Source organism: Gymnoscopelus microlampas, assembly GCF_963454915.1.
Source record: "Gymnoscopelus microlampas genome assembly, chromosome: 12".
NCBI lineage: Eukaryota > Metazoa > Chordata > Actinopteri > Myctophiformes > Myctophidae > Gymnoscopelus > Gymnoscopelus microlampas.
In genome coordinates, this window is record NC_139949.1 from 25036497 (window position 1) to 25048679 (window position 12183).

A 12183-nucleotide genomic window follows, 5' to 3' on the forward strand; every position below is an offset into this window, starting at 1 on the left:
GGCTTGGATCAAAAGAACTAAGGTAGTATACTTTAAAGGACCACTTCAATCATTTTCAACCTATCTTCATATAATAGCTATAATCACTGAAATATGGTACCATTTCTTTCTACCAGTGCTGATTGTTCTGGTCTCTGAGAGGGTACAACCCACCAGAGGGCTGTGGACAGTTCAGAAACCTGCCTACCAGTGACATCACTGGCATTTCTGGTCTTAAACCCATAATCTGAGTGAGACAAGACCTCATACACTATTTAATCAATCAGATTGTGGTTATATTGTGCAGTGCGCACAATATAATATTTAGAAGTAGGACCCTTGCACACAGCATCCTCAAGCACCTCAAAGGGTTCTATGATTAATGTACATACTGTGCTATAGTTTACTTCAGCTTCTACATACTACTGTTGCAAGTTGCAACTTGCCACTGTATTCTTAAATTAGCTTTGTTTGAAACCAAACCGAAGAATTTCGCTAGTGTGCACGTATGACCTGTAACAATAACGAAATTGAATCTTTGCTCAATGCGCACTGACAGTAGTTCATCAGTTATAGACAGGCTCATGTGGAAGTCTCTGCAGTAGACTGCAACAGTCTATTTTACATCTACATAGACTTGGCAAGATATTGATGTATGACTTTTATCTTCAATGGAACTGCAGGATCGAGGCCAGGACAAATTTTGCTATGGGAAAATGTTTAATCTTTAAGATTGCAGTGTGGAGGGAACAAAATGGTGAGATAATATAGAGGCATGTGATGTCAGATGTACTGTATGATAAATTTGACCGTAGTTCATAGGTTAACTATTTCATTGAACCACCATACACATTTAAAACACAACTCTGTTCAGTATACTCCTTATAATCTGTAACTCATTAATATTTATAATTAATAATAGTAGAAATCCCTTTTTATTACTTGAGCAGGTAAACTTTTAATCCAAACCTGCCCTCTACTGGCCATAGCTGCTTGACATACTCTTAAGCAGTATGGAATGTACTGCATAACTATGAGTAGTCACTTGTAATGATAGAAATATAGTTTGCATTCTCTGTTAAATATACAATTAATTCGATTTGAAAACCAATTCCCAGAATCTGATTGTTCTTTTAAGCTTGTGTGCTTTAAGAGAAAATTACACTTTGGCAGAGATTTGGGCTGTGTAGTTACAGTACCTTGCCCTGATGTAGCTCCAAATATTGGCAAGATATCTTCATTAGTTCCTCTGCTGATTAGAAATTGGTATTCAAAAATATCAAGTCTCCTAACATTGCGCAGTGAAACAATAGTTGCGTGTAAGGAACAGAAATTGTACTTCAATCTATTTTATTTTATGCAATACAAAAGATGACAATTTTCAGCATATCTCTTTTAATTCAAAGTAAAATATGAATATAAAATATAATTACATTTAATGTTTGTGGACAGACAGATAAAATACAATAAAAGGAAGCTCACAGCATTTACATTTTGCATTTGGGTTCTGCATTTCTCCTAGTTCCTCCTATATAATTAAAACTAATTTATTTTATTTGCAGTTAGTGTGTAACGTGTAAGCAGTACCCGTCATGAAAGATCACCCGTCACAAAAACATCTTTTGTATACATTTGAAAAGGTTATTTTGGAGATGGTTTTGAAATCCATATAATTTACTTAATTGCATTTTCATTTTGTTACTGTAATTTCAATCATTTAAAGCTGCAAATCGGAACTTGAATAGAATGTTATTTTATGTAGTATGTTAATACAATATAACTAGCACATCTGCAGTGGTTGCAGGTGGTTTCCCTACTCTTCCATTGAAGAGTAGGATGGACCCTGGTATATAGGGTAGGACCCCTGCAAGTTGGTACTACCCGAAGCGCAATAAGCACAATATCTCCCCTGCCTGACCAAGCAGGCATTCTGTCTTAGCACAGCAGCAGAAATCATGCTGGAGACCGGGGTTCGAATCCCAGGTAAGATATGATAAAAGTTATGGATTGCAGCTTTAAACTTCGGTGAAGCATCATTATATCAATGTAGATAACTGACAAAATACAGGTGACCAACACCCAGGGAGTGGAGAGGAGGCACAGAAAGTCATTCAGATGTTACAGTAAAAACAGTAGGGCATTTTTCTCCTCTTATAGGCCAATGCAAGGCGAACAGCTCAGCTCATTCAGAGGTATCTGCTGTGTAAAGAATCATGACAGCGAAATATCAAAAATGACATGATCAAAATGTAACAGGTGTGACCAAATTGAACATATTTAAGTCTGAGCGTTACAAATGTAACAAAATGTATCTGCAAGGGTCCTCTCAGATTATGGTTATTTGTACCCTTATAGAGACACACATATATAAATGAACACTGAGGATTCTATTGTGCATCTCATATGTCATCAGATCATGGTTATCTTTGCACCAAGATGTCAACCAAGTTTCTGGAGTGACCCGCACGAGACATGGTGTACTCACTGTATGTATGCGTTTAATTCCTTTAACAGAGGTCCAGTTATTTGTAGAATCTATGCCAAGGTGCACTGAGGTCGTTCTCATTGGATCAAAGCAACACAACATTGGTGTTAATGATATTTTGGCAGTTACCTGTACAATAGTCTCATGACAATAGAGGTTTCCCATTAGTACAATGACAGCATACAATGACAGCATACACCCAGCATATCAATAATCTACACCTTATAACAAGCACGTATAGCAAGTATGAAACAAAATAATGTTAGGTTAAACCATATGAATGATATACAGTGATAGCCTACATCTTGCAAATCAGCACAAAACAAGCTTGTCACACAAAAGTTGCAAGGCCAAGCAATGTAAGAATGATGGGGTGAGAAGAGAACTAGGATTAGGTTTCAGTGTGTCACACATTGTACTTAATTTTGTGCTGTCCTTGAATTTGAAAAACAAAAACACATTTCACATATCAGACACATTAAATGGAAGCAGTAGCATTGTAAACGCAAGTTTTGAATCCGTTTCTAGCTCCAATCTGTTTGACCAGAAGAGAAACAAAACAATTGTCATCGTTAGGAAAATATGCTGAGCTTAGCATTTCCAGTTTTGTAGGTTAATATTTATCCACTTAACCAAAGAATGGAGTCACTTTGTTTCCATACATTCATTAATTTGCCATAAAAATCGTAAGCTACCATATCGGAGCCCATGTTAAATTATACTTCATAAAACTAATGCAACAGCAATTTAATTTGCGCTAAATGATAACAAATTCGGAAATAAGATGGGACAGAATTTTTCTAGCATTGCACTGAAACAGTTTGGCAGTAAACCCTTAGGCACAAAGCTAACAATCCAGCATTAAAACATAATTACACTTTAGTAGAAGATATCTTAAATACTGTAGTTGCTCCATTGATTAGAAATTGATATTCCAAAACAGTCTCCCAATTGATTTAAATTGCACAGTGAAATAGGTCACAAGGTCACTCTTTTAGCACATAGACGAATGCAAACAAAGCAGATTCTGTCAATATAAAACATTACAAAACCCATCACAGCATTTTATTTATTTATTCTAAATAAAAATATGAACTTCCTGTTGATTCTACTATAAAATCAACACAATGTTGACCACTTCTGTGCTGGGTTTTGTAATGTTATATATTGGCAGAATCCGTTTTGTTTATATGTCAAAAGAGTGACTTTGAGACTTTCAGTGTGCAATGTAAAGTCAATAAGGAGACTATTTTGGATATCAATTTCTAATCAGTGGAGCAACTATTGAAGATATCGCACCAATATTTTAAGTTACATAATGGCAAGGTAACTACACAACCCAAACCTCCAACATAGTGTAATTTTGCTTTAAGTAGTGGGAGACCTACAGTACAAGTAAGACCAACAGCAGCTTCATCAAAATCTACAGGAAAGAAATTAGTTTTACACTCCACTTCTTAAAAAACAACAATGGTGTAATACTGACCAGACTGAATTTAAGGTGATTCTCTGGGATAGTGCGATAGGTTCTGATTTGACACTACCCCCTACGCTTATCATCTGTCCGAGTCAAAAGTAGAACTGGTAGTAAAAAGAACAAAATGAGATCATAGTGCAAGTAGGAATACTGGGGTGAGGGTGGCACTTACGCCAACCCCAATTGCCACATTCATTTAACTGTAGCAGCAGTGGCACCACTGAAAAACAAAAAACAAACCATAATGCTCATGGTTTTATTATTCAACTGACGGACACGTCTAACATGTAAAATGCTGGTAAAATATTTTAAATATATAAAAATGGATTTTGTCAAAAAAATAAATACTCTATATCATCTACCACTAATGGGGGGAAAAGCCATGGAATGTATGAAAATGTTTCGCATTGGTCTCATACAAACATCTAATCTTCTCATTTAATTTTACAACTCAGAGGGATTTTTAAAAATTGCATTTTGCACTTGGTCTTATACTTCTTATGTAAGAAGTATCCGGGCAATGGAAGAGAAGGAAGAAAAGAAAAAAAAAGGAATAGTTTTTCAGCAAAAAGGAGCCCAAAAAAAAGATGAAAGGCAACCCTAAACCTAACAATATATCCTGTCAAAATGTCTGCCATATTCCTTTGTACTGAGATTTGGATATTTGAGATGCTTTCGTTTTTAAAGGTTCTACAGTTGCTGGACGGCACTCTCTGCAAGCCAGGAGATTTGTTTGAAGGAAAGGGCCCTGTTAGAGGTACGCCCTAAATGAATGTGTCACATACATTCATGCATAAATAAGAATTCCACACCTGTGTCAAAGTATTTGTAAAATGTTCTTGGCATTCTGGCAGAACCAGACAGGTGAGGTATGCCACATAGGAGCGTACAATGCTAGGAGTTTTTGTCAACTACATGAAAATTGTGAAAGTCAATATATAATGCTTTCCCCTGACTTTGCTGACATTATCTGAGCTGCAAAGAGGCAGCAAACCCTGCCATTCTATCTAATAATTATCTGTGCAGGCCAAAGCATTTGCCAAGAATTATTTGCAACTATTTGACATAAGTATGATTCTTTGTTTCTCTGACAAACACATACTCTCAGTGCAAATAAATGCCTGATATCCTCTCGCTCTCTCACACACACACACACACACACACACACGCATACTGTCAAAACTACAGTACATTCTATCTGAAAACAAACAGCGACATCATATCACATTCAGACATTGTTGGCAACGTACAGTATGCACAGCATTGCCTCTGCAGTGAGCAGACATGCCTGCACACGTGCACGGACACGCACACACACGCGCGTGCGCACACACGCACGCACACACTCTCTTGTAAATACATGTGCATGGAGTGTGCCAGACTTTAGCTGCTGTCCTCTGTGCTCGGGGCCTGGGGTTTCTCAGCATTGGAGGTGGGCTCGAACCGCTGAGCAGCCATGACTGCTTGGTGAGACATACTCTTCCTCGCTATGTCTCCTTTCCTCCATAGCGTGATCTCCTGGAACAGAACAACAGGAAGTTAGTTATAGCCTACATTAAGTGGCGTACTGGTGTGCGTAGTTACATGCTCTGATACAATATAAATAAAGATCAAATACACAGTGATACCACATTGTCATAACTTCTTTCCCCTCCCCTTTGGACAAATTTAAACTTAAAAGGTAGGGTAAGTGATCTTTTTTGGTTAAAAAAAAAGTATTATATATAGTATAGGGTTAGGGTTAGCTATTAAACACTTATTTTACCAAAGAAAATCACTTACCCTACCTTTAACACAACACGTCTATCTGTTGTGTACAGTCATACGTGAGTGAATGCATTAAACCTGACCATGTTTCAAGTCACATCATTTAGCCATACTGCTGTTGCTGTTGTGTGTGTACTGTACCTGCTGTTTGAAATATCGTCTCTCTTCCTCGTCTATGAGCACCAGGTTGAGGTAGTAGCGCACTGAGAACTTTTTATTGATGTCCCTCATAGTGGGTGTCATTTCATAGCCAGCCAGAAACAGCCTGATGGGGATGGACTCTCCTGGAGGACAACATTATGGTCCATCATAAGATTATGTGAATTGGGCACTGCAGGAAAGTACTGAAAGACCCTCCCAATGGAAAAGAAAGGGCTGTTTCCATTTCCTACATAACCAATTCTAACTGGTCATATCTAGTGAGCCGTGGACAAATCACGTCAGTACAATTGTTGTACCACCTAGGTAAGCTTAAGCCCAAGATCCTATGACTTGATTTATGTATTTGCGCACGGTTGTCGCGTACCGATAATAATCTACAAGTTCACAACGCGTTGTGAGCTTGTAGACCGGCTAATTTCGGTGCTCAACACCTGTGTGCAACTACGTATAAATCAGGCATAAGACTCTATTGTACCTCTGACTGGTGCGCCGTCCATGATCTCGTACTTGGCTATGGTGTCATTCTCATGGTAGACGTTGGGCCCTGTGCCCGTCGTCTCTCGCTTGATGATGTCGATCTCCATGTGCTTGATCTTGATCCTCACCAACAGGAAGTAAATCTTCCCTACAATCACGTCTTTCAGGTGATACCTACAGGCACACAAAGAACATCGGCAGAGATAAAAGCTTGTCTGCAGCTGAAAATCGGGGTCGTTTGCACGTTTGTCTGCACGTCAAAAGCTGCATTTTTGATAGTTGTTTTTCATTTGCTTTTGCAATGTTATTTCAGGATGAAAGAAAGCATTCATAACATTAACTTTTAGTAGGCTAAGCCACATAACGTGGAGATGTCATACTTTGACTTGTTGTACTCGAACTCTATATGTAGACAGTCCTCGATCCCCACTTCCATCTTGATGGATGAGTTGAGTTCAGGGTAAGTGCTGAGTGTGTGCACCACAATGTCCAGCTCTTTGCTGACATCGTTCAGCCTCCGGCTTACAGTCGCCCTCAGGAAGTAGCTGGGATCACAAGGAGATTCATCTCATAAACATACATGGCCAAAAATACATGTTGCACTGGCAATGAGGGAACTCATTATGAACTTTGATAGGAGTCACATTCTCCTAATACGTAGAACAACTGAGTAGACTTCAGGGGACCTAGCTCCCTTCTGGCTTATTATATGTGTACCCACTACTCTAGAGACGATTAACAAGTTGGAGATGACAATGTCATGTGCCTTCATCAGATTTAGCTATAAACAGAGCCAGTGATTCAATTGTCAGGGAAGTTAAAAGCCATGAAATTATAACATGTATTTATTCTTTGCGATTATAAAGTTCTTAAAAGCCATTAAATTATAACATGGATTTATTCTTTGTGATTATACAGTTCTTAAAAGCCATTAAATTATAACATGTATTTATTCTTTGCGATTTATAAAGTTCTTAAAAGCCATTAAATTATAACATATTTATTCTTTGCGATTATAAATGTAATATAATTCATGCGTAGTTTTGCACACTGTGCACAAATTATTTTTGCTTGACCAATATTACTCACCGTAACTTGACGTTCTGACCAGTGTAAGACTCATACGGTTTCTCCACATGTGTGAACTCAAAATCAAAGGTCTGGGACTGTGTGAGCTCTCCTGGTCGAGCCAAGTCTTTCACTAGAGAGACAAACTCGTGGTGGTTCCCTCTGTCATAGTACAGCTCTGAGGGAAAGAGAAGGCATCAATGAGGTCAGTAAAACACAGCAGTTTCTGTGTTCTGTGTACAAGGAGGGCTAGTAGGTGACTGAGGACACCTACTGGCATTAGCTCTTCATCAAGTAGCTATAGTGCATAAACTGTCCCGCCTCCTGCCTCCCCCTTCCCCCACAAAATGATACTTCCTGGTAAGAAATAAGGAAGTGGCAGCAGCAATGTTTTTGTGATCAACATGAACCTCGTGCCGTTGTTAAGGGTTCCGATGAGGACAGATCGGTAAAAGGAACTCTTCACAGTCACACCCCACTGCAAAGTTGTGTTTGGCCATAGTGCATAAGCATAGCATGACTGTGTGTGCATTTCAAAATCACAACATAAAAAAGATGGCATCTAGAGACATGTCAATTATAGCCGTTTCCAAATGTTACCTCTTATTTAATAACTTCAAGAGTTAACAATCTATCCACTAGATTTGGGTCAAGACCATCATAGATGTATTTTATCGAGTCTTGACTGTTACTTTCGTATCGTATCTATATGTAAATGTCAAAATCAATAAAAAAACATACATCTTTGATAGTCTTGATCCAAGGCCTACCACTAGATAGCCGTTAGCTGAACAGCACATCACAGCCACATCACAACTCCTAAGATTTGACACAATCCACCACCACAGTGTAAACATGTCAATGTGCGGGCCATAGATGTCCATGGTGGGAGCCAGTCACCCCCACCTGTCAAAAAGATAACCCAACTGGGGTTGGCTGTCTGCCAAACAGCCAGCCACAGTACAGTAGGCTGCTTGATGACACCTCCAACTCATCATGATCCTGAGGTGACAGTCGTTGTTACATTGTAACGTTGCTGTGATACAACATTATTAACAATAGCGGACGTACTAGCACGTGTGTGAGCTCATAACAACCCCACACAGGCATTAGAGATGGAACAGATGGAAAGTACATTTACTCAAGTACAATTTTGAGGTATTTTTACTTTACTGGAGTATTTCAAAATGTACTTACTCCACTACATCTCAGAGGCAATTATACTTGTTACTAGTTTTTTTTTGTAGACTTTGATTATTATTACAAAACATACATTCCCCACTTCATCAGCCCTTTATATACATTTCGGCCATTTGAAAATAGCCAATTTACAAGCTCACATGCCATGCATTGTGAGCTTGTAGATCTGCTATTTTCAAAAGTTTTTTATACATTTTATACAACTTGTAAAATGGGACATTCTGTATAACGAGTACTTTCTACTTTTGGTACTTTTAAGTATCTTCAAACCGATACTTTTGTACTTTTACTCAAGTAAAATGTTGAATTCCGGACTTTTACTTGTAACAGAGTATTTCTACATTGCAGTATTGATACTTTTACTGAAGTAAATTTGACTGAAGTAAAATATCTTGAGTACTTCTTCCACCACTGGTATATATACTGTATACTTTGGTGATGAATCTAGGCCACTGGTTCTCAAAGTGGGGTCCAGGGACCCCCAGGGGTACTTGAGGGGATACCAGGGGGTCCCCAGCTAAATGATGGATAGGAACCAAATGGACCCTTATGGGTCTAACTCTGAGAGTGTACAAATGGAACCAAATGGGGGGGTCCTTAAATTACAATGATTGAGAATCACTGTTAGAGCCGTAAAAAATCTTCTCTTATGGGGGGTCCCTGGCTTATATTTTTCAAATGGGGGTCCGCGGGCTAATAAGAGTCCATTTGGGGGTCCCTGACATGAAAAAGTTTGAGAACCACTGATCTAGGCCTCCTCCTGCTCCTGTGACCAACCATTCACACTGACTGACTGACTGACTGACCGATCTGGCCGATAAACTCTATCTTGACGCCGTTGTGCTCCAGCCTCTTGCCCGGGTTCTTCAGTGTAACGTTGACTCTCCCAGACACCGTCTCCCCGTCGTAGAACAGACAGTATCTGTCCTTCTTGCCATCCTCGCTCTTGTGCTCCGCTTTCTTCCTGGTGTCGGCGTCGCTCAGAACTATATCGATGTCTGCACTTTGACCGAAACCGAAGAAGCTCATTATCCCTTTATTATGATCCAATGTGTATCGATGGAGCCTATATATACGTATGAGAAAAGAGCCGGTTTATATATAAATCTAACAAAGCGATCTCTTTTTGTAGTTGACGAGAGATAAGTGTGCCGCTATCCAGTGCAAAGCGAGTGGCAGGTTATTGAATATTTCGATATGTGCACTAGTGTTGCCATATTTCGCGAGAGCACTAAGCAACCGGGTCTAGGAAAACAAGCCCAAAAGAAGCAACTTAGGCCACATGATCAGCACTTTAAACCTCTATGCATCGGCTATTTCTATTTGAAATACAAGCTCACAACGCGTTGCATTGCAAACCGCAACCCGCAACTACCTTTTCTGTAAACTACTTTACAGAAAAAGAAGCCCAAAGCCGCTTATAATAAGCCGACATGGCAACACTGATTTGCACCAGTCGTCGGACTGCGCGTGCGTAGATAGTCATGTGCAGGTGATGTTTATTTAGATGTTTTTTTTTCCTTCTTTTCATATGATTTCTAAGGCTATATATTTAATGTATGGCTATATTAAATACTTTTTAATTGCCTAAAAATAGCGTCATAGTAGTTTTAATAAACTGAGTCTAAACGTTTACTTAGTAATTCATTCTGCGCTTTATTCGCGCACCATCAACTGGCGCGAACAACCATCTTTTTTGTAGGTGCTAGCAGAGTGTAGAAAAGAGAGTAATGACACGCTTTGATCTCGCCTCAAAGCGGCCTCCTATGGGCTATAGTTCCAAACATTGGAACTATGTCATTGAGATAGACGCATTCCATTCTTACAATGGGAGTCGACGCTAGTGTCAGAACTCTCTTTATGACTCTGGGTGGTAGAGATCAGCGTTGCCAGGTCTTGCGAGAGAAACAAGCAACCAGGTCTAGCATAAAATATCTTCAGATGGGGGTCTGCGGACAAATCATATTAATTTGGGGGTCCTTTACATGAAAATGTTTAAGAACCACTGGTTTAAACAACATCAGGAAACAAGCAAAAACAAATGCAACCCGCAACTAACCAATATTTACAAGTAGCCTTACAGAAAAAGAAGCCCAAAGTAGCTTATAATAAGCAGACTTGGCAAACCTGCTAGAGAACCCATGGACCGGAGGGACACGCTGTGATTGGCTAATTGGTTGTCATGCCACCACTCGAGAAGCACCGGGCCAAAACTCTTTTTTACTAGACTGTGACACATGGAGCGTGCTGCGTGTTGTTTAGACAAGACGACATGAACAGTATCAATTAACTCAGAAATTAACTGTAGTTTAATCCGCGCGCGCGCACACGCACACACGCAGCTATTCTGGGCCTTGACACAAATCGTCCAAAATCCCACAGGATTATTTAGAAACCGTTTAATAACCATTTGCAGCCAAACTACGCCTGTTTTTCTTTCTGAAGAGATTATACAGAATATAATCTGTACTGATGATTAAATGGAGCCCTTTACACCTTTTCTTCTTTTTTTAGCAAGGCTAAAGGCCTATCTGTCTTTTTAAATTGAATGAGTGGTCAGCTATGTAAAATAAAACGTTTTGTTCATTTCAGGGGATCATATCAAGGAGTTAGATTAATCCTTTTTCCTTGAATGCATTTTTAAAATTCTTTACTATAGCCTACAGCACAAATCCACTTGGTAAGTAATCACTCTCAGAAGTTAGTGTTTGCATCAGCTGGATTGGATAATACATTCTGCAGATACATTAAGATGCTATTCCCATAAAATGAGGAAAAGAGAAAAAAAAGCTATTCATTATACATTAACCTAATTCTGCATAGGTTATTTAACAATTGAAATGTATGATGTCTGTTGTTGACTTGCAACCATGGCCTTTGTTGAGAGCGAGCTATGTTAATAACTTTCTCAACCACTAGAGGGCAGACTTTAATCATATGATTTCTCAACCTGTGTCACTGCCCTGTTTGAAAACTTGCTTTACTGTGAGTGTGCTGTGATGATGCAGTAAACTGGTTCTCAAAGTGGGGCCCGGGGACCCCAGGGATCCTTGAGGGGGTTCCAGGGGGTCGCCAGGAAAGAGAGGAGCACTTTAAACACTTAAGCCTATATATTTTTTCCCGGCTATTCGAACAATGTTAGCAAATCTTCTCTTATCGGGGTCCCTGGCACAACATATTTTCAAATGGGTGGCCAAATATAATTCAGGGGTCTTTGAAATTAAAATATTTGAGAACCACTGATGTAGTGTGGTTAAGATCTTTCTCTGTAGACTCTCGACTTGTGTGCTCCTGCTGACATTGCAGCCAGGGGCTGCTCGACTCGTCTCGTCTCTTCCTCTCAGCTTTTTTCCATTTTTTTTCTTAAAACAAAGAAGAAAGTGACCACACTAGTGAGATTGATGATTGGTCTCACTCTCAGCACAATTCAGCCACATGAATTTTAAATGCTTACTTCCTGGCTCATGTCAACCAGATAACCAAAACCACCTTCTCACGCTGGCTCAGTAGCATTGGCTGCCTCAGACCCATACTGTCACTTACTCCTGCACAAACACTCATCATGCAT

The 12183-nt window shown here is 39.4% G+C and overlaps 1 protein-coding gene across 1 annotated transcript; it reads right to left on the reverse strand.

Moving 5' to 3' along the window:
* Positions 1-1333: 1333 nt before the first annotated feature.
* Positions 1334-9803, reverse strand: vps26bl (vacuolar protein sorting 26 homolog B, like). Its single transcript, XM_084074765.1, has 6 exons — positions 9422-9803; positions 7437-7593; positions 6728-6892; positions 6346-6521; positions 5850-5992; positions 1334-5459 (listed from the first exon to the last, which is right to left on the reverse strand). Exons 1-6 carry the CDS (start codon positions 9642-9644, stop codon positions 5325-5327), a joined length of 999 nt encoding a protein of 332 aa, XP_083930891.1. The 5' UTR covers positions 9645-9803; the 3' UTR covers positions 1334-5324.
* Between the last annotated feature and the right edge of the window lie 2380 nt (positions 9804-12183).